General features: G+C 37.2%; 1 protein-coding gene across 1 annotated transcript in view; it reads left to right on the forward strand.

Annotated features, from left to right (window-relative positions):
- Positions 1–26,123, forward strand: part of SEC63 (SEC63 homolog, protein translocation regulator) — a 141,819-nt gene that overhangs the window by 55,865 nt on the left and 59,831 nt on the right. Inside the window, exons 3-6 of the mRNA XM_007940830.1 lie at positions 7,856–7,970; positions 17,569–17,681; positions 24,495–24,556; positions 25,141–25,199. Of these exons, the coding sequence (XP_007939021.1) occupies positions 7,856–7,970; positions 17,569–17,681; positions 24,495–24,556; positions 25,141–25,199 (349 nt within the window). The remainder of the gene's footprint in view (positions 1–7,855; positions 7,971–17,568; positions 17,682–24,494; positions 24,557–25,140; positions 25,200–26,123) is intronic.

Genomic DNA, 26,123 nt, shown 5'->3' on the forward strand with positions numbered 1-26,123 from the left:
GGAACAATGTTTTGTATAGTATGTTATGCCAATTGAGCTTGATGTCCCCTGTGACTATGGTCCCAAGCCCACAGGTTCAACTATTTGGTCCCTCTAGGTAGCTGGCTGTGACCAAGCCGTGACCACAACCTTGCCCCTTGTCAGCTCTATTATACACCTGTGAATTCTGATCATTCACATAAACTTATAGAACCATTGTCTGCCAACCCTATATATGTTGTTGGATATACTCCCCATTTCATAGACATAACTAATCGTTCAGCCTGTCCACTCATCTATCTACCCATATACCCATGCTTGCCTTCACTGACAACACAGTACTGTATGTGCAAAAGGGTTCATATTTGCTGTCCGTACCTCCCATGTACCTCTCTATGTCTTTCTCATCCTCAGCGCTGTCATATTGGTCACTCACATTTGGTACATTGCCTTTCTCTTCACCCAAATCAGTACTTATCTCTGTCTGTCTAACAGCATTCCCTCCCCTCCCCTCCCACCCCTGGTAACCAACAAAGAAAATTTCCTTCTATAGATAAACCTTTCCTTAACTTTTACAATAATGGACTAATACAATATTTGTCCTTTTGTGATTGACTTATTTCACTCAGCATAATGTCCTCCAAGTTCATCCACGTTATGCAGTGTTTTGCAGATTCTACATTATTCTTTAGCATTGCATAGTATTCCATTGTGTGTATGTACCATAGTTTGGTTATCCAGCCGGACACTTTAGTTTTTCTGGTCTCGGGGTCATGAAAGCTGAGGTCCTTGTGGTCCATTTTATCCTTGTACTAATTGTTCCCAGATGCCTTTGATTTTCTTCACTCTTTGATTCAGATGAGAGGAGACCAATAGTTACATCTTAGATGGCCACTTGAAAGCTTTCAAGACCCTAGTCACTACTCACCAAAGTAGGTTGTGGAACAAGGTTTTTATGTATTGTATTGTGCCAGTTGAGCATGATGTCTCCTGAATCTGTGGTCCTGAGTTGGCAGGCCCAGTGATTCTCTCTTCTCAAGGTGTTTGGTTGCCTCCAAGAGATTATTTCAACTCTGTCTTCTGTTGCTTCTATAATGTATGTGGCTAATTTTGTAGCACAAGTGCATATGTAAGATTATCGTTAGCTAAATCTATCCTTGGTATGTTTCTGTTCACTGACCCCCACCTGATTTTCTCACCTGTCTATGCATTTATCTGTAGCCTGGTGTTTGGTGTTAGGGGTAATGCAGTATTGTGCATATACTAGTATTTACCTCTGTTGTCTCTATCTTATGTGCACGTTTCAGTGTCCTTCCTTTCCTCACAAACTCTTTCCATACCATCTCTTCCCTCACACAAATCAACATGTGACCCCCAACTAGTCTGAAATTTTCCCTCCCATCTCCAGTAACCAATAAAGAGAGTTCCTTCCCTAAGTAAACTTTTCCTTGACTTTTTACAATAATGAGCGCATACAATATTTGCCCTTCTGTGATTGACTTACTTCATTCAGCATAATGTCCTCCAAATTCATCCACATTGTGAGATAAGTCATGTATTATTCATTATTCTTATTGTAGCGTAGTATTCCATTGGTGAATGTATCATACATAGTTTGGTTATCCATTCATCTGTTGATGGGCATTTAGGTTATTTCCATCTCTTTGCTATAGTGAATTGTGCTGCAGTGAATATGGATGTTTATATGTCTGTTCGTTTCCTGTCTCTTGCCTCTTCCAAAACATTTAAAGTATGCTTACAAAGTGTAAGATCTTAGGTTTTTAAATTATCTTCATCATTCATTCAACAAGTAGTTAACTGTGTGCCTTCTGTGTGGTAGCTACTATACTAAATGCTGGATATAGAGTGATTAACAAGAGAGATAGGTTCAACAACTTAGAATCTTGAGGGATAATACTGGCAGGTGAACAGGTAATCATAATAGTAAGGTGCCATGAAAAAGCAGAGGAAGGACTCCTAACTGATTTGCAACAAAGAAGGCTTCTTTGAGTAAATGAGGCCCAAGCTGAGATCTGACATTTGAGTAAGAGTTTCTAGTAACAGCCATTAGCTAACATGAATTGATTATGTACTTCTAGTAAGGAACCTTCTAAATGCTGTACATACCTAATCTCATATAATTCTCACTCTCACCCTAAAAATTGGAAAACAAGATGGAAAAACCTAAGTTACTTGCCAAGGTTACTCAATTAATAAGTATTGAAGCTGGGAGTTGAACCTACATATTTTTGTTCCAGACCCTGTGTTCTTAGTACCTCTCCCTAGGTAGCAAAGTAAAAGTAGGGGAGTATTCTGAGTAGGGTTCTCTCTCTTCTTTGGGCATGTTAGGTGTCATTTAGGCAGATGTGACTCATTCATAGCAGTCCTTTTTACAATAGAATAAAACACTGCCTGGTCCTGCACAATCCTCTCAATCCTTGAGCCCTTTGTTGCAGCCACTATGTCAATCCATCTTGTTGAGGGTCCTCTCCTTTTTCTCTGACCCTCCACTTTATGAAGCGTGATGTCCTTCTTTAGGAACTGGTCCATTCTGACAAGATGACCAAAGTGTGTGAGGTGAAGCCTGGCCGTTCTTGCTTCTAACGAGCATTCCGGCTGTACTTCTTCCCAAGACAGATTTGTTTGTTCTTTTGGCAGCCCATAATATTTTCAGTATTCTTCACCAGCTTCACAATCCGAAGGCATCAATTCTTCAGTCTTCCTTATTCATTGCCCACCTTTCACGTGCATATGAAGCAATTGAAAAAGCTATGGCTTGAGTCTGGTGCGCCTTAGTCTTCCAAGTGACATCTTTGCTATGTAATACTTTCAAGAGGTCTTTTGCAGCATATTTACCCAGGGACATATACCATCTGATTTCTTGACTGCTGCTTCCATGGACATTTACTGTGGATCTAAGTAAAATAAAATCCCTGATAACTTCAATTTTTTCTCCATTTATTGTGATGCGTTGTGGTTATTTACCCAGTTGTGAAGATTTTTGTTTTCTTTATGTTGAGATGTAATACGGTCAAGAGTTAGAATCAACTGGATGGCAGTGGGTTTGTATTTTGGCATATATAGTATTATAGAAAGCAAGTTGAAGTTACATGCCCTTTAATGAAAATTGGGGTATTATTTTGAATAAGTGGAAAGAAGTTTTCATCTGTGTGGTGAGTGTGTTAAAGTTACCCTGTGATTAGTTAAAACAGAATAAAATTCCTTCTGTGCTCTCATGGAGCTTTCAGTGAGTTAGAAGGTGAGAGTCATGGCTTGTGCTTTTTGTTGCTATAACCACGTCTCTGTTAATCACATTGACCATGGGTAGTGGTTGCTTTTTGGAGGTTGGAGTTGAGTCTTGAAGGATTTGGATAGGCAGAGATGGGGAAAGGGGATTCTAGGTGGAGAAATCCAAGAGAGCAAAAGCATCATGGTGAGAAAAACTTAGGGAACTTTGGGTGATGGGGATTTGTTTTGTGTAGAAAATTGGGGCGATGAAGTAAGAAGAGGTAGATTGGAACTGGTTCCTGGAGGTTTACTGTAAATAAGTTTTTATTTTTCCATTTTGTTTGATTAACCTTCTAAGATTCATTTTATGTCTCTAATGATGTCTGCTCAGTGTAACAAACTTTAATGATACAGAGAGTTAAGAAAATAATTACTAAGTTTCATCATTGTGATGTTAAGGTTGTTGTCAAGTTGGCTAGGCCTTGTTGAGTGGCTGGGCAGCTGAGTGTCGTTATTCCCCATGATGAAATTGGCTGTCGGTTCCATGGTGGAATCTACTGGAGCAGCTGAGTAGCTGCTTTGGGGATGTGGTCTATTTCCAGTATTTAAGAAGCAGCTTTGAGGAAGGTCCCTAGCTTTTTGTCACACTTGAACGTGACATGTAGCTCAGTCTGAGTCTTTATTCAGTAGCCTTCCATGCTCTGCTGATCTTGTGACTTTTAGTGGACTTGAATTAATGGCCTGCCATGTGGTTTGGTAACATTGGGACTGTGTCAGCAAGTAACACTTATTGACCTTGGGTTTGTCAGCCTCAGCAGCCAGTAGCTGCATGAGTGAAGAAAGCTTCCAGCTTCAGTGGGCTGGGAGCAAGAAGCAGAGCTGAAGCCCAAGGTCAAGGGGCTTTCACCTAGTCCCTAGAACCTAGCACTTTGAACTCGGACTTTTAGCTTCCCAAATTGTAAGAGAATAAACTCCTGTTTGTTCAAGCCATCCCATTTGTGGTATATTTCTGTCAGAGCGGCAATATTTAACCAAAACAATCATCTAAAGATAGTGACTAATGATGGTCATAATAAGATGATTACCTACTAAAAATGTGAAATTTATGTATTTACTTTAGGATTGCTTCAGAATGATTCAAGTTTAATTAAAGATTTTATGCCATTAAAAAGAAAAGATTACCTACTGAACTTTTATTTATATTGCCTTTTTTTGTTTACAAAGGCAGAATTATATATACAGTTTTGAAAATGGTTTTTTTCTTTTCATTTAACAATACAAAGTGGACAGTCTTCTATAGCAAATACTGTTTTTAGTGACAGTACACCTACTCCTCACTTATTGACATGGTTACGTTCCAAAGACCAGGGCATTACGTGAAAATTGGCATTATGTGAAAATGGAGGATGACCATATCATTACATAACTGCCAAACCACTGAGAATCATGGCCCAGCCAACTGGACACATTATTTTAACCGTCACAGCTGGTATTACTCTTACCTCCTACCTTGGCATTTATTACTGCCAGATGTACGTTGTTGATGTGCAAAATAGTTGGATAGTAGATTTTTTACTATTACCATAAATGTAGACTGTCAGATAATGAGATAGTTGATAAGTGAAGTGTATTATATTGATGTATCATTCATTTTTTACTTGTCTCAAAAAAAAAAAAACAAAAAACCAAACATACTGCCTTCAAATCAATTCCAACTTATAATGACCCTATTGGACAGGGTAAAACTGCCTCATAGAATGTCCAAGAATGTAAGCAGACTGCTACATTTTTCTCCAGTGGAGCAGCTGGTAGATTCAAACCACGGACTTTTTGGTTATCAGCTGAGTGCTTTAATCACTGGGCCACCAGGGTTCCTATGATCTGTCCAGTACCCTATTAATATGTAATAACATTAATAGGGGAGCTTTGGTAGCATAGTGCCTAAGGCATTTGACTGTTAACCAGAAGGCTGGCAGTTCAAACCCACCAGCCACTCCTCGGAAGGAAGATGGGACAATCTACTTCCGTAGTGATACTGCCTCGGAAACCCAAGGAGGGGTTGCTATGAGTTGGGTCCGACTTGACGGCACATAACAACAACAACAACATTAATAGAGTCCCTCTCTCCCTTTCTTTTTTGCCATTATACATCTCTGTAACCATCCTTTTACACTTTTACATACATTCTAGCTGATTTTCTTTGAAATTTCTTGAAGAGAGGTGGATTAATAGATAAGAGAGTATGTAGTTCTTTAGGCTTTTGATATATTATTGTCAGATATCCTTCAGAATGTAGATTTTATGAAAGTTACTTTTTTTTTTTTAACATTTCTTGCAACACTGGTGATACCTTTTTTTAAATTATTATTGTGATTGGGGTGGAAGTTTACAGAGCAAATTCACCTTCTGTATAGCATCTCATTTATATTAGGTAGAGTGTATCTACCTAATGTAAATGTTCAGCTCATATGCCTGTCTTTTGTTTGGCTGGAAGCCACAGATGTGGGTTCAATTCCAGATCTGAAGGGCAGCTAGGGGCCATAGTCTCAGTAATTCCATCAGGCTTTATCAGACCAGCAAACCTGGTCCCTTTTTTTCTTTTAAATGATTTTGAGTTTTGTTCCTGCAAAAAGGGCAAGGAGGCCACATGTTCCGCCCTCCTCTAACCCCACAATAGGAAGACAGAGCCACCATCAATAACCCAAGGGCTATTCCTATAAGGCCAGACATGCTGCCTCCCTCCAGCTCTTTCACCAACCATTCCTCCCAAAGCACCCACCACCTCTCTCCTGGGTTCGATAATTCACTGCAGTGGCCACACAGAACTCACAGATTACAGGGTTTATTAGGGAAGCACCAGGCTACAACTCAAGTTCAGGAAGAACGCTCAGTCTCTCTCCCAGCCCACTATCCCTCAGCCAACAGTCTCTCACAGTCTCTTTCCCAGCAGTGTGTGTCCCTCGGTGTCTCACTCAGCAATGTGTGTCTCTTGTGTCTCTTTCGCAGCAGCGCGTGTCTCAGGAGTGCATGTCTCTTTCAGCAGCACGTCTTCTTCAACCAGCAGTCAGAGAGAGTTCTGACTCTAGGAGGCCTCCTTTTGAGCCCGGCAGGGTGGTCAAACTAGCCAATCATAGCATCAGAATTCTAAGCACCTGAGAGAGAGTGGGAACCTCCCAGAACATTGTTTTGTGCCACTCCCAACAGAAATACCCCAGGTGGACAACTTTAGCAATAAGGAGCTCTTCAGTTGCTCATAGCAAATCCCATCTTGGAGTTTACAAAGACTTATGGGTAGAAAAGCCACACTAAGTAATTTATTACACTGCAGTTCCACATTGTTCTCCCACTCTATCCAGATCTCCTACAGAGATCCCCCTCACAGTGGTTGACAGTGATACGCAGGCACCATTTAGTTCTTCTGGTCTCATAGTTGTATAGGTTGAGGATCACATGGTGTATCAGACCCTTGGACTAATTGTTTCCATGTGTCTTTGGTTTTCTTCATTCTTCTTTGCTCTGGATGAGGAGAGACCCACTGTTGCATCTAGATGGCTGCTTCTAAGCTTTTAAGATCCCACATGCTACTCACCAAAGTAGGAGGTAGAACAGTGTTTTGTATAGTATGCTAATGCCAATTGAGCTTGATGTCCTCTGAGACTGTGTTTCTGAGCCCACAGGTCCAGCTATGCACTCCTTCTGGGTAGCTGACTCTGGCCAAGAAGTGACTACAGCCTTGTCCCTTGTCAGCTCTACCATGTACCTGGAAATTCTTACAGAACATACAAATACACTTGTAGAAACATTGTCTGCCAACCATATACATGGTCTTGGGCACACTCCCCCCTGCATGGACATACCTAATAGTTTAGCCTGTGCACCCATCTATCCATCTGTATATCCATGTATGCCTTCACTGACAACACAATGCTGTATGTGCGAAAGGGTTTATCTTTGTTGTCTGTACTTCCCATGCAACTCTCTATGTCTTCCTCTTCTTCAGTGCCACTGTGTTGATTACTCACATTAGGTACATTGCCCTTCTCGTCACCCAAATCAATACTTGTCTCTACCTATCTAACAGTGTTTCCTCACTTCCCCTCCCACCCCTGGTAACCAACAAAGAAAACTGGTGATATCTTTTAAATATTTTTTTACTATCCATAACACATTGGAGGGAGAAGAAATTAGTTTTATTTCAAATTATATGTTTTATATCTGGTTTGAAAACCTATTGTGGATATATTGTGGTTTAGTTAATTAGCCCATGATAAATGGACATTCAAGTTGTTTCTTAAGTCTTACTATTATAAACAAGGCTAAGACTAATTATTTTTCTTAGGTTATCTTACTTAAAAGTAGAATTGCTAGGTTAAGAGCAATTCTTTTTTACATTCAATGATTTTAAGACTTAGTGTCTGCACATTTTAATCTAATTTAATGGACGTAGTAAGTTAGTTGAATTAACTTCTTACCCAAAATTTTGCAGTTCTACTCTGTCCTTATAGGGTTGCTATGAGTTGGAATCAACTCAATGGTAATGAGATTTAGATTGTTTTATGCCTTGATCTTGCCATAATATCTTTAGACTCTTAAAGGGAAGCCATACAAATGTATTTATTTATGCTTCACTTATCTTTTTCCTAAACAGGAAAATTGTTCTGCTTGCAGGATGGGCATTGTTTTTATTCCTTGCATACAAAGTTTCCAAAACAGACCGAGAATATCAAGAATACAATCCTTATGAAGTATTAAATTTGGATCCTGTAAGTAGTATTTTTTTTTATGTAATACACACTTGTTTAATGATTTCATGAAAATACAATAGGCCCTCATCATAAAAGGAATTAGGTCATGCCTAAAGAAACCAAGACTGTGATCAGTTAGTTTTTTGATTAAAGTAAGATATCTGATCCATTATTTTTCTAATGTGTATTTTTCAAGCTACAGATATATTACTGTTTTATTTGTAATTGCTGAAATGTAAGACATCTGAAGATGAGACAAGAAGTTAGCATATTTTTAAAAAGTCATCTGTAAGACTGGTTTAATGCAAAATAAAACCAGAGACTTCATTTATATAGTCAGCCTTCTATATCTGTAGGTTCTACAATTGCAGACTCAGCCAATGTGGATCAAAAAATATTCATGGGGGAGCATGCAATTAAGTGATGAAAGCAATTCCTGAAAGTGATCAAAGCAATTCCTTAAAGGTTAAGAAGAAGCATAAAGTGCTATTTACATAGCATTGACATTGTATTAGGTATTATAAGTAATCTAGAGATGATTTAAAATATATGGGAGGGTTTGCATTGGTTATATGCAAATATGCCATTTTCTATATGGACTTGAGCATCTATGGATTTTGATATGGTGGGGGTGTGGTCCTGGAACCAACTCCCTGCAGGTACTGAGGGATGTCTATGTTAATTAGCTGAATGATAAAAATCTTGTAGCCTTGTGTTGGTTCACACTTAAGCAGTATATTAAGTCATGAGTGGACTCTTCTAAAAAACTGTTGTGGTCAGTATCATAGAAATTTGAGTTAATCCTGGATGTGCCCCTTTTGATTGAATATGACTGAGGGATCTTAATAGAAAAGTAGTCTTTTGGGTCTGTTAGAGAATATTAGAATTGAAATGAATCATAGAGATCATTTAGCTTTTTTTTTAGGGAAAAATATGAGGTGTGGAAAATTTGTAACTTTTCTGGGATCCTGTAGCTTAGTGGCCAAAGTGAATTTAATGCATTCTCTCCACTCCCCCCCCACCAATCCCTTCCTTTTACTTCTAGTCTCTGCTCAGTAGATGACTTGATTCAAAGTTTTGTATAATACAAAGTAAGGAGTATAATTTTCCGCTAGTTTTTCTAGAAGAAAAGTTTGCATACCATCTAATTTTTCTTATTGTGATGATCTTGGTCATCAAGAAAGCTTTTCTAAGATTAAAAGGTTTTGGGGCAATTAAATTCCATAAGAATGCAACATAATAAAGCAGAAAACCTGGGCAATACTCACTAACATACAATCATCAATTAACTCCAAATATAGTAACACCATAGTGTATCAGAGACAAGAGAGAACCTCAGTTCACACAGTGATACAAGACAAGATGGGCTCAAGCAGGGGACCAAATTACAGAGCCAGAAGACTTTCCTGAGGAAGAAATGTTATTGGAACTACCTGATAAGGAATTCAGAAGAATTATATTTAGGGCCTTTCAACAGATTATAAAAGACATCAAGGAAAACACAAACAAAACTCTAGAAGAATTCATGAAAACAATGCAAGAACAGAGTGACAAAATAAATAAAAAATTAAAAAGCATACAAAAACAGCCAATAGAAATCCAGAAGATGAATATCAAAATTTCAGAAATCGATAACACATTGGAAGAGCAAAGGAGTAGAATTGAATCTATGGAAGACAGAATTAGCAAAATTGAAGACAAATTTCTCGATACTAATCTGTTAGAGGAACAGTCAGAAAAATGAATGAAAACAATGAAGAAAGCCTAAGAATTATGTGGGATATGACCAAGAGAAATAACTTAAATTCACTTGAAATTCCAGAACAGAAAGAGACAAAAAAGACAGAAAATTGTTGCAGAGTTGTTGGAAACTTCCCTAATATGAAAGATGAGAGATACACATTCAAGAAATTCAGTGAATTCCACGTAGGACAGACCCCAGAAGAAGAGCACCAAGACATGTCATGCAGGCAGAAGGAATCCTGAGAGCAGCTCAGGAAAACCAAAAAGTCATCTACAAAGGAGAACCAATAAAACAAGTTTTGATTTTTAGGCAGAAACCATGCAAGTGAGAAGGTGATGGGATGACATATGTAAAACCCTGAAAGAAAATATTGTCAGCCAACAATTCTGTATCTAGCAAAATGGTCCCTCAAATATGATGGCAAAATTAAGATATTTCCAGAGAAACAGAAATTAGGAAGGGAATTTGTAACAATCAGACCAGCATTACAAGAAATACTAAAGGGAGTCTTTTCAACAGAGAATTAGCAATGACAGACAATAGCCTGAGATTAAGACACTGGCAGCATCACCGAGAAACCAACCCAGATAGAATTATCTCAGGTAAACCCACAAGACTGAAAATAGGAAGCCAGAGACACCAATTTCTTCTATTTATTTAATTTTAAAATTTTTATTGTGATTTGGGTGAAAATTTACAGAGCAAATTCACTTCCATACAACAGTTCACATACACTTTGTCTCATGACATTGACTACTGTTACCACAATGCAACAGCTCCCTTCCCACTTCCTCCCAATACCTCTTCCCTGTGTCCTCCATGCACTCTTACCCCCTGAGCTGGAGACATCAATTTCTAAATGATGGTAACTACAAAGCAGAAAGAGGGAATAAATGGTATAGTTACAGACATTTCACATGGAGAAGAAGTCAAGATAATATCAAGATAGAACAGATAGTTTAAAACTTGGAAAGATAATAATAAGTCATAGGGTAACCTCAAAGAAAATTAATAAACTTTCTCACCCAAAAAAAAAAAAAAAAATCCTAAAGATCTAGTAAGTAGTAAAACAGCAGCAACAAAGGAAATAATAAAATCCATAAACAGAATGAACTCAACAGAGAAAAATATATGGAACAAAGAAATTGTTAGCATCACAAAAAACAAACAAAAACACAGCAGGATAACAGCAGTAAATTCATATCTCTTGATAATTACACTGAATATAAATGGATTAAATGCACCAGTCAAGATACAGAGTAGCATATGGATAAGAAAACATGACCCATGAATATGCTGTCTAGAAGAGAGACACACAGACAAGCTAAAAATGAAAGTTGGAAAAGCATATCAGGCAAACAGCAACCAAAAAGAAGTGGCAATGTTAATTTTGGATGAAACAGACTTTAAGGCAAAGACCAGCATAAGGGACAAGGAAGGACATTATATAATGATCAAAGGTCATTTGAACAAGAGGACCTAACTGTATAATATCTATGCACCCAGTGAAAGAGCCCTAAATTACATACATCAAACTTTAACAGGATTAAAAGAAGAAATTGGTAACTCCATAATAATAGTTGTTGTTGTTGTTGATTGCTGTCGAGTCGGCCCCGACTCATAGTGACCCCTCCTTGGGTTTCCGAGGCAGTATCACTACGGAAGTAGGATTGCCCAACCTTCCTTCCGAGGAGTGGCTGGTGGGTTTGAACCGCCAGCCTTCTGGTGAGCAGTCAAGTGCCTTAGGCACTATGCTACCAGAGCTCCTATAATAATAGTAGGAGACTTTAATACACCAGCCCCAGTGACAAAAAGAACAGTTAAAAACCCAACAAAAACACAGAAGATCTAAACAACATAATCAAACAGCTTGACCTCACATACATGTATGGAACACTCTACTCAGCAGTAGCACACTAGACATTCTTTTCCAGCACACTAGAACACCCTCCAGGATAGATCACGTTAGGTCTCAGAGCAAACTTCAATAAATTTAAAAGGGTCAAAATACTACAAAGTACCTTTTCAGATCACAATGCTATAAAATTAGAAATCAACAAAAGGTATATCAAGGGAAAAAAATATGTGGAAACTAAATAAAACCCTGCTTAAAAACTGAGTAATAGAAGAAGTAAAAATTGAAATACAAACAATTCCTTGAATCAAACAAAAATGAAAACACAACATATCAAAATCTTTTAGGACACAGCAAAAGCAGTGTTCAGAGAATAATTTATAACACATTAACGTACACATCAAAAAAGAGGAACCAAAATCAACACCTTAACCCATCAAGTCCAACAATTAGAAATAAACCAGCAAAGAAAAAAATATACAGTTGAGAAGAAAGGAAATAATAAAGATTAGAGCTGAAATAAATGGAACAGGAAAACAGTAGAAAAAATCAATAAGACTAGACATTGGTTCTTTGAAAGGGTTAATAAAATTGACAAACCACTGGCAAACTTAGCAAAGAAAGAAGGAGAAGACACAAATAACATGAGTTGAAAATGAAACAGGTGACATCCTAACAGAGCCAACTGAAAAAGAAAGGATAATAAGAGAATACTATCAAGAACTGTACTCTAACAAATTTGAGAACCTAGAAGAGATGGACAGATTTCTAGAAACACACTAACATAATCTGAGGTAGAAAGTTTGAACAGACCCTTAACAAAAGAAGTAATTGGACAAGTTATTAAAAAACAAAACAAAACAAAAAAAAAAACATCCAACAAAAAAGCCCTGGCACAGACAGTTTCAATTCTACCAATCATTCAGAGAGGAGCTGGTACCAATTCTACTCAGACTGTTCCAGAACATAGAGAAGGGTAGAATACTCCCAAATTCGTTCTATGAAGCAAACGTAATGCTGAGACCAAAGCCAGGCAAAGAAACCACCAAAAAAGGAACATTATAGAACAGTATCTGCCAGAGGGGCAGGGAGGCCATGTCTTCTGACCTCCTCTAATCCCAGAAGAGGAAGACAGAATTGTCATCAGTAGCCCACGGCCTATTCCTGCGAGGCCAGACATGCTGCTTCTGTCCAGCCATTTCACCAACCCTGGCAGCAACCATTCCTCCCACAGAATCCACCACCTCTTTGCTGGGTTCAGTAATTCACTGCAGTGGCTACACAGAACTCACAGATTATGGGGTTTATTGGGGAAGCAATGGGCTGCAATTCAAGTTCAGAAACACACTCAGTCTCTCTCAGCCCACAGTCTCTCAGCCAGCAGTCTCTCTCAGTTCTCTCCCAGTAATGTGTGTCTCTCTCCCAGCAGTGCGTGTCACATCTCAGTCTCTTTCTCAGCAGTGCATGTGTCTTGCATTCCTCTCTCAGCAATGCATGTCTCTCACATCTTCCAGCTGGCAGTGAGAGATTCCTTCTGCCTCTAGGAGGGCTCCTTTTGAGCCTGGCAGAGTGACCAAACTAACCAATCCCAGCATCAGAATTGTATACACCTGAGAGAGAAGGAACTTCCCAGAAGATTGCTTTCTGCCACTTCCAACAGAAATACCCCAGGCAGATAACTTTAACAACCAGGAACTACTCAGTTGCTCATGGCAAATTCCACCATGGAGTTTACAAAGATTTATCGCTAGAAAAGGCACACTATGTAATTTACTACACTGCAGTATCCTTTATGAAAGGAACTTTGATGGCATAGTGCGTAAGGCTGCTAATTCTAAGGTTGGCGGTTCAAACCTACCAGTTGCTCTATGGGAGGAAGGTGAGGCAATTAACTTCTGTAAAGATTTACAGCCTTGGAAACCCAGTGGGGGGGTGATCTCTCATCGATATAGATGCAAAAATTCTCAACAAAATCCTAGCTGATAGAATCCAACAACATATCAAAAAAACAATATTATGTCCAAATGGGATTCATACCATATGTGCAAGGATAGTTCAACTTTAGAAAAATAATCAGCATAATCCATCACATAAATAAAGGAAAAAAAAAAAAAAACCATGTGATCATATTAATCAATGCAGGAAAACATTTGCTAAAATTCAGCACCCATTCCTGATAGAAATGCTGTACAAAATAGGAACAGAAGGGAAGTTCCTCAGCATAACTAAGGGCATGTATGCAAAACCAACACCCAACATTATTCTCAATGAAGAGGGACTGAAAGCATTTGCCTTGTGAATGGGAACCAGCCAGAAATGCTCTTTATCACTATTCCTATTCGATATTGTATTAGAAGTTCTGGCCAGAGCTTTAAAGCATCAAAATTGGCAAAGAAATAAAACTGTCTCTATTTGCAGATGATATAATTCTATACATAGAAAAATCCCAGAGACTCAACAAGAAAACTACTGGAATTTATAGAAGGATTCAGCAAAGTGGCAGGATATGAGACCAACATATAAAAATCACTTGGACTCCTTTACACTAAAAAAGAGAACTCTGAAAAGGAAATAGTGAAACAATACCATTTACAATTTGTTGTTTTTGTTAGGTGCTGTTGAATTGGTTCTGACTCATAGCAACCCTATGTACAACAGAATGAAACACTGCCTGATCCTGTGCTATCCTTACAATTGTTGCTATGCTTGAGCCCATTGTTCTAGCTGTGTTTCTATCAATCTTGTTGAGGATCTTTCTTTTTTTTTGCTAACCCGCTACATTACCAAGTGTTATATCCTTCCAGGGAATGGTCTCTCCTGATAACCTGTCCAAAGTTGGAGGATTTTTGTTTTCTTTATGTTGAGGTGTAATCCATACTGAAGACTGTAGTCTTTAATCTTCATCAGTAAGTACTTCAAGTCATCATCACCTTCAGTAAGCAAGGTTGTGTTGTCTGCATATAGCAGGTTGTTAATGCTTCTTCCGCCAATCCTGATGCTGTGTTCTTCTTCAGGTAGTCTTCTTCAGGTTCAGATTATTTACTTAGTGTACAGATTGAAAAGTACAGTGAAAGGATACAACCCTGACACACACTTCTCCTGATTTTAAGCAATGCAGTATCCCTTGTTCTGGTTGAATGACTACCTCTTGTTCTATGTATTGTTTCCTCATGAGCACAATTGTGTTCCAGAATTTCTGTTCTTTGCAGTGTTATCCATAATTTGTTAATGATCTACACAATCAAATGCCTTTGCATGTCAGTATAACACAAGTAAACATCTTTCTGGTATTCTCTGCCTTTAGCCAAGATCCATTTGACATCAACAATGATAACCTTCATTCCACATCCTCTCCTTAATCTGGTTTGAATTTCTGATAATACCTTGTCAGTATAGTGCTGCAACTGTTTTTTAATTATTTTCAGCAAAAATTTACTTGTGTGTGTAATATTAATGATATTGTTAGTTAATTTCTGCATTATTGTAAATCCCATTTACATTGGCTACCCAAATGATGAATTAAATAGGAATAAATGTAACCTGAGGTATAAAAGATGACCTGTACAAAGAAAACAACAAAACACTATTACAAGAAACCAAAAGAAACATAGAAATGGAAGGATATACCACGTTCATGGATAGAAAGACTTAACATTGTGAAAACGTCAATATTACCCAAAGTAGTATACAGGTAACAGTGCAATCCTGATCCAGATTCCGTCGTCATTCTTTAGAGTTGAAAGAACTAATCACTAACTTTATTTGGAAAGGAAAAGGCACCCTGGATAAGCAAAGCACTACTAAAGAATAAGAACTAAGTAGGAGGCCTCAAATTTTCCAATCTCAAAACCTACTATACAAGCATGGTTGTCAAAACAGCCTGGTACTGGTACAAGAACAAATACATAGACCAAGGGAATAGAATTGAGAACCCAGAAGTAAAACCATTCACCTTTGGACAGCTGATCTTTGATGAAGGGCTGAAACTCTTTAAATGGGGAATAGGTAGTCTCTTTAACAAATCATGCGGACAAAAGTGGATATCCACTTGCAGAAAAATGACATGGGATCTTTATCTCATACTGTATACAAAAACTAACTCAAGATGCATCAGAGTAAAAGTTAAAATGATAAAGCTCATTAAAAGAAAATTGGGGCACCTAATGCATGGTTCAAATATTAAACATAATTAAAATTGCACAAACAGCAGAAGACAAACTAGATGACTAGCCTTGTAACATTTAACACTTAAAGCACATTAAAAATTTCATCAAGAGTAAAAAGAGAATGTATAGATTGGGAAGAAATTTTTGGCAATGACGTGTTAGAGAAGGAACTACTCTCTAACTAAAATTTATGGAAAACTTCAATACTTCAACAATAAAAGGACAGACAATCCATTTCAAAAATGAGTAGAGGACATGAACAGACACTTCACCAAAGAAGGTATTCAAGTTGCCAACAAACATGAAGAAATGCTCACAGTTATTACCCATTAGAGAGATGCACATTGAGACTAAGAGATACCATCTCACTCCATCATTAATAGCAGAATTCAAAAAACAGAAAACTGCCAATGCTGGTGAAGGTGGTGTGGAGAGAATGGAACACTCATACACTGGAGGTGGGGCTGTAAAATGGTGCAGCTGCTGTGGGAATCATTATGGCGCTTCCTTTAAAAGTTGGTAATAGAAATACCATACGGTCCAGTAATCCCACTAGTAGGTATGTATCCTAGGGAAACAGGAACTGTGACATGAATAGATATATGCACACCCATGTTCATCACAGCTCTATTTACAACAGTAAAAAGATGGAGACAACCTAAGGTACATACACAAAGTAGAATACTACACAGTGTTAATAATGATGAATCTGCAAAACACCTCATAATATGCATGAACCCAGCAGACATTATGCTGAGTGAAATTAATCAAATATTGCATGAGACCACTATTATAAAAAGTCAAGAAAAGGTTTTTACACAGAAAGAAATAATTCTTTAATGGTTACTAGGATGGGGGAGGAAGAAGGGCCAATCACTAGCTAGAAGGTAGGCAAGTATTAACTTGAGTGAAGGAAAGGCAATATGTAATAAAAGGGAGGTCAGTACAAAATGCTGAAGGCAAAGGAATACACTGGGAGGAGCACAAGGATTAAAGGCAGCAGAGGTGAATACTTTTACATACATCCCTGCAGTAATAGTAATAGTAATAACAGTAATCTGTGAGTAGATAGATACGCATGCTGAACAGGTATGGGAAGGCAAATGGGACTTCCCACAGGTATGTATAGATTTAACAGAATATTTCTACGTATGTATTTAAATGTACTGCAAATATATTCATGAATATTGTAGAGCATACATGGAGCAATATTATGAAAACTTCTTAGCCATAACCAAATACCTTGAAGGAATGAGTCACTTGTCCTGGGCACTCAGGACTATAGTCTCAGGGGACATCAAAGTCAATTGGCACAACATAGTCCACAAAGAAAATACCTCCCCCTCCCCCTGAAAAAAGCAAGGTAAAAGTAAGTAACATAAAAAAATTGATGAGTCCTGGACAATCCAGCTAATAATTAGGAAACAATTCAGGTACACTTATTCAATGTTTACTTAATATTGAAATTATGACAAGTAGGTGAAACCAGGTATTCCTCAGATTATAAAGCAAGTAGTTAACCTTTGATTTGAGGGGTTCTTTAAGTGACACTTAATCTGATCATTCTTTGATATTAAATGCCAGTATCCTTTTATTTTATGTAAATGTGACATTATGTGGTTTCACTGCTAAATCCTCAGTGCCTAGCATACTACATGGCATATAGTAGGTGCTCAGTACAACAAATATATTGGATGAAAAAACTATGTTTTACTTAATATATATGAGATGAAATTTATAAGAAAGCATATGGGATGAAACGTCAACATAAAATATTGAGTAATTTATGTTTAAGTTCAAAATAGAATGGATTATTTCTTTACAGCATTGTGACAGAGTTTTTCCTTTTAGGGAGCAACAGTAGCAGAAATTAAGAAACAATATCGTTTGTTGTCACTTAAATATCATCCAGATAAAGGAGGTGATGAGGTTATGTTCATGAGGATAGCAAAAGCTTATGCAGCGTAAGTATGATAGAACCCATTATATTTTTTATGAGTGATAAAGATAGTTTTCTGTTTTAATAAAATAATGAACTAATTATTTCACTTTCATTAAATGCGATTTTATATATTGAGTCTTTCATGAAACTACCTGGTGACCCTGCTGTGGTAATTTAATTAAACCTTAATTTTAAGTATCTTAGAGAGTTGACAACTTACAGAAGTGCTTTTGCCATGTGAACTCATTTAAATTAACTGACATGTTAAGTGAACGGTTTTCTAAGCATCCTGATGAGAGGATATACTTGCACCTTATTTTCCTTTCTAGGGTTTTTGTTAGGCTACATCCATTTCTCTTGTTTTGCATTGTAGCTTGTCTCATTTGAACTATTTAAAGATAAATTTCATTTTTGCTTTGAAGTATTTAGTTTTTGGTGTCTTTTTCTTTTTAGAGTTTCTTTATACTAGATTATTCATTATTACTTGATAATTACTAGTTGGGAAGCTGTGAGTTTTTATAGCCTCTGTTTGCAACGCCAGAAACTTTTTCTTCAGGAATCTTTTCAGAACTTGCAAATCATATTTTCCTTGTTGGATTAGAATGCAAACATAGGTGAGGTTGCCTTAGAATGTAGACAGTTATTATTGTCAAGATATATATATAATTCACACGTGTATGCGTAGATGTTTATCTATGCATTCATAAACTTCGAGAAACAATTTGTGCACACTTTGCTGTCTTCAGGTAATTTAAGAAGAACTGAAGATTTCCAGAAGTCATCTAGCCAAGATTAAATTAGTAACTTTACTTTCAATGCTTTTGGTTTAGACTTTTCCCCCTCAGTTTTCAGGTTATAACATTTTCAAGTTCATAGTTTTGTTTTCAGGCCGCTGGGTTTCTGACTCTTGATGTATGGTCACTTTTTTTATTTTTATTATTTTTATTTTAAGAGCTTGGTTTATGTATGTTCACTTTTAAATAATAATGTAAGACTTTTTTTTTAACTGTTACATGATCAAAATATATAATATTTTGTATGTTATAGATGTCTTAAATAGTTGATCTGTCATTCAAATGAAGAATTAAAATAGTTGTGGGACCCATCACTTTGATATCTTAAAACTTGCATAAGTTACGCAAGTATAACTAAATTAGACAAAAACGGTATTTTACTAAATTAAAAGTTTAAAAACATTGAAGTTGCTATCTTATGTATAACTCTAGCATCCTAGGTATAACCCAAACAACTTTTGTAATACAGGGATAGGCTTTGATTTACAAAATTTTTTAGGATTTGCTTTGGTTATTCAGGAAAGTTTCTCTTCCCTTGTTTGACCATTATCATAAACCAGCTGGGTCATTCTTATTTCTTCATACTAGGTTCTAACTTAAGGGAAATGAGGTCTGGTTATTTCTGAAGAGTTAAACCAGCTCTTGAATTCTCTGTTTCATCCTTCTGGGTACAATTGGGATTTGGCTTTCAGATGTAAAACCTATCTTTAGGCTACTTCATGTCCAGTGGTAGTACAGTTATTACCTTTAAGATATTTTAATTTTTAAGATGGCATGTGCTTTTGTGTGTTCCTATACATGGTTATGTAACTTATTTCTATACAACCTTTGCATAGGATCACTCATAAAATTTAGTGAAGACATTCTGTAGGTCAGGATTTATAATTTGAGATCTCTGGAATTATATAGATAATTCATGTGTATTTGTACATGTGCATATTTTCTAGGATAGAGGATCCATAGATCTCATTAGTTTCTTTAATAGGATGTGAAACACGCACACACGCACCCACACCCACCCACCCATGTTGCTATTTGATATTTGTAGGAATAGAATTGTGCTTCATAGAATTGTTATCAATGGCTGATTTTCTGAAAGTAGATCACCAGGCCTTTCTTCTGAGGTACTTCTGGGTGGACTCAAACTGCCATCCTTTCAGTTAGCAATAATTATATTTGGAAAGGACACAGTAATTGAACTTTTAAAAATTATTTTCACTTCATTGGTCTTATTCAAGCATGTTACACATGTACACTAAAACCACAGACTTTTAAGTACTTTTAGTCTTAGGAATGGTATTTAGGAATGGTATTTACTGAAGCAGTCATAAGCAGCAGAAAAAACCAATTTTTTTTGTCAGTTACATTTATATTTATTTTCTGGAATTATAATTTTAGAGATTTGCTATTTTCATTTGAATGGGACTCTTAACCCTTTGGTAGTTTGAAGATTTCTGTCATAAAGTTAATCATTTGTAAGCAGATCTTTAAAGTCATCAAAAGAGTTCAGGTAGTTGGAAATCCAGAGTGTTAGAACTGAAGGGGTCCTGAAGACCCTCTTGATTGCCACTGTATAGTCCTGTTGGCAGAGTCATATTTTGTACTTCTTTGCTGTCTCTCTTCATTACCTAGTAGAATGTTGGATATATTGCTTAAATATTTTAATATTTAAATATTTAAGTGAAAATGTATTATATATTTTTCTGGTGCTGAATTTGCTCCTATGTTTTGGTTTTCTAATGTTACTGGCTAACCTTTGGAAATACTCAAGGAGAGGCACTGTGGAAATGGGAAGGAAAGCCGAGTTCCAGATGTGGAATGGCTTTTAGATATGCTGTCTTTCCTTGAAAGATGCAAGCCTGGAATGAGGTTAACTGGGAGATTTCCTCTCCATTCAAGGCAATGTTTGCAGTTCCTATACATTGACTAGACTTAAAGTACAGTGACCCCAACTCCTGGCAAGGACTAAGAGGCAAACTTTCTGGATGTCACCTGTGGTCCTTAAGTTTCATGAGAAACAGTATGGACCAGTGTTCAAGAACATGGCCTGGTTTGAATCCCAGTTTTGCCAGTTACTAGATGAATCATTTGGATAAAATACTTCCTTCCTTGGTCCCTTAGATATGGGTTACTAGAAAAAGAGGTTATTAATAAACCTACCTTGTTGTTGTGTTCTGATGAGTCAGTGCAAACATAAGTGTTTAATAGACATAGGGTTCTTCTCCTTTTTTTTTTTTTTTTGGTAGCTCTGGTAGTGTAGTGCCTGAGGCACTTTGCTGCTAACCAGAAGGCTGGTGGTTCAAACCCACTAGCCACTCCTCGGACGGAAGGTTGGGCAATCTATTTCCGTAGCGAAACTGCCTCCGTGAAACCTAAGGAGGGGTTGCCATGAGTTGCGTCAGATTCAACGGCACATAACAACAGCAACAGATCCCATAAAAGAACCAGGAGTCAGATGGTTCTCACTCTAACCCAACTAAGCGAAGAAAAACATGATAGGGTATGTGGTTGTCAGCTCTAATGGGCCATAATACTCAAACACAGTGTATGTCTAACTTAACTCATTTGCATCTCATCTTTATACTTTCTGCTATAGTCCCATACTTTTTTTTTTTTTATTTCAAATAATTTTTTAAAATAATTTATTTTTATTATTGTGGAGAACATACACAGTAAAAACATATATCAATTCAAGTTTCTACATATACATTTCAGTGACATTGATTACATTCTTTTAGTTGTGCAACCATTCTTATCTTCCTTTTCTGAGTTGTTCCTCCCCCATTAACATTAACTCACTGCTTCCTAAGGTTTCTGTCTGATCTTTTGAGGAGCTGTTTTCACTCTGATTCCATTTACATAGACCTTAAAATAGTATTATGCTCAAGGCAGATATTCTTTACTAGTTAACATAAACTGTTTACTTGGTTTTAAGAAGACTTCAGGGGATATTTTTGGTTTGAGATGTAAAGATTATCTCAGGACATTAATTTTGGGGGTTTTGCCAGTCTCCAGAAATTCTGGATTCCATATTGTTGTTGGTTGTTATGTGCCGTCTAGTCAGACCCAACTCATAGCGACCCCTCCTTGGGTTTTCTAGGCAGTATCACTATGGAAGTAGATTGCCTCATCTTCCTTCCGAGGAGTGACTGGTGGGTTTGAACTGCCAGCTTCTGGTTAGCAGTCAAGTGCCTTAGCCACTATGCTACCGGAGCTCCCTCTGGATAACATAGGAATTTGAAATTCTATTCTGTATTTCTCCCCTTTTGAACAGAATTCTTTTGTAGAATCTTTGGTCAAAATGTTCAGTAATAGTAGCTGGTCATAGTTTAGGTGTTCTGGTCCCATGGCAAAGGAGGCAGTTGTTCATCTTATACTGATTTTTAAAAAAGTTGATGATTCCTTTAATCTGATTATCCAGCATGGTGCCTCTTATACAGAAGATGTGTACAAGCCAATTTAATGAACATGTTAATGGAATTATAAGCAGGTGTGTGTATGCTGCAGAATCAATAGTGCTTTTCTGATGTGAGCTGAGCTTCATTTTTCTGAGGGCACTGTCTATGGAATAGAGAACAGTTTGTAGTGTCATCATCAGAAAGGCAGAGACAACAGAGAGAATTCTTTTTTTTGGAGAAAATTAGATTAGAAAGTAGAATATTGAGAGAAACAGTAGTTAAAGCTTTGGATTAGGTGGTCAGTGTTACAAGGAAACCAGGGCAAAATTTTTGAGAAACGTCTTTACCTTATCAGAAAAGAAATCTTAGTAACAATTCTTACTAACTTTTCTTAACTTACAAGAGAAGAGTAGTTACTATTATTCATCATTCTAGTATATAGTTGAACTGTCTATTACTTTTCATTGGCTTTTGTATTTTACTGTGGACTTGGGTCAAATAGTAGAAGTGGAATTACAAGTAAGTAAGGACTAAAGATGTCAAGGCACCTGTTCTCATGAATGACTAAATTGTTAAGTTTAAAAGTACTTTCAAATCATTGAAAACTAGTTAGTGTACTTTCTGCGGTTTCATAAAGGTGATATTCTTGTATCACCTCTTTCAACTTGGGGCTTTGTTGAATAGAAAATATGTTGCATCTTGGTGCATAAATTCTGGGAAATAGAAATAAAGGCTAAAATTGGATTTGGACATAAGTCTTTTGCCAATTGGTCTGCAAGAATGCATTTATTACCATATTGTTCATTTACGTGTGTGCCTCCCCTGTCTCCTTAACTACATAGTAAAGTTTTAGAAGGAATTAAGTTTTTCTTCTAATGTTTTTTAACATCTGCACTGGAACCTGGAATAAGACTACTCTGTTTCTGTGACTTGAGCTATTGCTTATGTCTGGTGTTACATTTATATTTAGCTGTTTAAAAATCACTCTGTCGCTTTCATATTGCCTGCATTAGGAAGCTGTCACTTTAGTGGGTTGGCTTAGGGGAAATTATGATCGCCACATGATGCAAATGACCTGTTTTACAGCCATGGCGTCTTACAGGTGTTCATTTGTTCTTTGAGAATGTAGTGGAAGTGTTTTGGATAGAGCTGCCATTATTTATTAGGCTAATATTTTTTAAAAATTAAGTATTTATCATTATTAAAGTATAATCCTTATGCATTGAAAAAAAATTTAGAAAATACACGAGATATAAAGAAAAAAAAGGAAATAACCTATGCCCCTAAGAGCTCTGGTAGTGTGGTGGTTAAAGTGTCCGACTGCTAATCGAAAGTTGGTAGTTCGAACACACCATCTGCTTCCTGCGAGAGAGATGAAGCATTCTACTTCTGTAAAGATATACTGCCTTGGAAACTATGGAGCAGTTCTACTCTGTCCTATTGGGGTCACTGTGAGTCAGATTTGACTTGTTAGCAGCAAGTTTATACTGCCCCTTGCTTTCTCAGAAAACACAGTGACATTTAAAGTTTCATCTTCTGGCTTGCACTGGTTAAACTTGAGAACCCATGGTCCAACCGGAAATTTCTATCAGTGCTCAGTAGTTAACATTTTCTGTTAATGCAGAATTTCATGCTCACCCTTCCCTGCCCCCTCATTTTCATCCCTAGTATCAGAGAGGCTTTCTCGGTTCCCTGAAATTAACATCTTTTAAGAATTGAGTTGCCCCAGCCTCCATGACCTTGAGACCAGAAGAACTAGATGGTGCCTGGGTGCTACTGCTAACTGCTCTGAAAGGGATCACAATCTGAAGTCCCAGATAGAGTGGGAAGAAAATATGGACAAAATTCAGAATCATTTAAATGACCAGGCTTATTGCTGTGATAGAGATTGTTGGAACCCTTAGGACTGTGGCCTTTAGAACACCCTTCAGGCTGGAACTGAACTCACCCTGGTCAGCCAAATGATAGACAGGCCTATAAGGGGAACGATAATACCAGGGAGATACACACTCCTATAGAACAATCGGGGAGCTCTGATAGCATAGTGCCTAAGGCACTTGACTGCTAACCAGAAGGCTGGCGGTTCAAACCCACCAGCCACTCCTCGGAAGGAAGGTTGGGCAATCCTACTTCCGTAGTGATACTGCCTCGGAAACCCAAGGAGGGCCGACTCAACGGCACATAACAACAACAACAACAACATAGAACAATCGGAAGGTTGGGCAATCCTACTTCTGTAGTGATACTGCCTCGGAAACCCAAGGAGGGGTCGCTATGAGTCGGGCCGACTTGACGGCAAATAACAACAACAACAACATAGAACAATCAACCATACAAGATCAAAAGGACAGCATTTGCCCAGGGATAAAGCTTAGAAGGCAGGAAGGGTTAAGAAAGAAGGACAAGGGAAATGGTAAACACAGGGAAGAAGTGGGAAGAGTGCTGTTAACATTGCAAGGATTGAAGTCACTGTCACAAAACACTGTATGTATCATTGAGTGGAAAACCAATTTTCTCTGTAACCTTTCACCCAAGTTACAGTAATAGTAATAAAAAAAATTGCTTGGTTAGTTGAATTTGTATGTATAAATATTAATTTTCAGCTGTATCTTTCTAATTTTGGAACTTTTTCATTGATGCTAGTTTAACTGATGAAGAGTCCCGGAAAAATTGGGAAGAATTTGGAAATCCAGATGGCCCTCAAGGTGTGTGTTAAATAATAATTAAAAAGTACTGTTGATATGGTATATATTAATAAAAATGTAATATATTAAGAGGAATATTTTGATTTTCTTAGTTTATGAATAGAAAAATTAAAGCCATTAGGTATTAAGCAGATAAGTAAAATGAGTTTCTTTTCATTTTTCTTTCCAGAGACTGGTTTGAAAGATAGAACTAAAGTTGATTCAAAGAGAAGTGTAGTCGCCCTTGTTACTCATCCTTTCCAGTTTGTAGTTTATAAAATTTGAGTGAAAAAAATCCATTTTTCTTTAGTGAATTCAAACATTTTCTCATGTACTTGTAGTTTTTATTTATATAAACTCAGGACACATACAAGAATTTCAGAGTTTCTAGGGAAAAATAACCGGTGTACTTAAATAAAATTTTTTATTTTTGAAAAATTTGAAGATTGAGATAATAACCTGTATTTCTTAACTTTTGTGTTATAAGAACACACATACAAAAGGTAATCTTGCTCAGAGTTTTTTATGGTGGCAAAATTTTGGGATATACATCAGTAAAATTGAAAGTGGTTTCTTTAGAAACTATGATATTCTTCCTATTTCAGCCACCAGCTTTGGAATTGCACTGCCAGCTTGGATAGTTGACCAGAAAAATTCAATTTTGGTGAGTTTATTTAAATAAGACATACTATATTTGATACAATTTGTTATATAAGGTATGTTTTAGTATTGCAAAGAGAATAGTGAATACTGTTTTAAAATTTAACTATTTATTTAAAATACAATACATACTTAATGAACAAAATTTGGAAAATACATGAGAATATAGACATACACACACACACACACACACATAACAAAAAATCACCTATGGTCTCCCTTAGGAGCTCTGGGCAGTCTACTTCTGTAGTGATACCTCCTCGGAAACCCAAGGAGGGGTGGCTATGAGTCAGGTCCGACTTGATGGCATATACCAACAACAACAACATGGTCTCCCTTGCTTTCTCAGAAAATGTAGTGGCCTTTAAAATTCTGGTTTCTGGCTTAAACAGTGAAGGCAGTTTTTAAGTAATGAAAAAAGGAATTGTTTTCCATTATTAGGATGCTGATTTGGGATCATATGTTCTAAAAGTTTTAAAACATTGAAGTTAGGGTGATTTCCCTTCTTACAGAAGGAGCTTCAGACTGAGTCCTACTGTTGGTTTGAGGAACTACTGGTTTTTATTCATTCATTCATTATTTATTAATTAATTATTGTGATTTGGGTGAAAGTTTACAGAGCAAATTTCACTTTCCATACAGCAGTTCACATACACTTTGTCTCATGACATTGACTACAATTTACCCCAATGCAACAACTCCCCTCCCACTTCCTCCCGATCGCCACCTCTTCCCTGTGTCCATCCCTCCATGCACTCTTGCCCCCTGAGCTGTCTCCCTGTGCATTAACAGCCCTTCTTTCTCCCATGATTGTTCTCTCCAAGGAGTGTATCTACCTCAGGTAAATGTTCAGCTCATATGCCTGTCTTGTTTGTCTGGAAGCCACAGGTGTGGGTTCAATTCCCGACCTGAAGGGCAGCTGGGAGCG

Source organism: Orycteropus afer, unplaced genomic scaffold, assembly GCF_000298275.1.
Source record: "Orycteropus afer afer isolate SDZICR_OR568_19922 unplaced genomic scaffold, OryAfe1.0 scaffold00072, whole genome shotgun sequence".
Lineage (NCBI taxonomy): Eukaryota > Metazoa > Chordata > Mammalia > Tubulidentata > Orycteropodidae > Orycteropus > Orycteropus afer.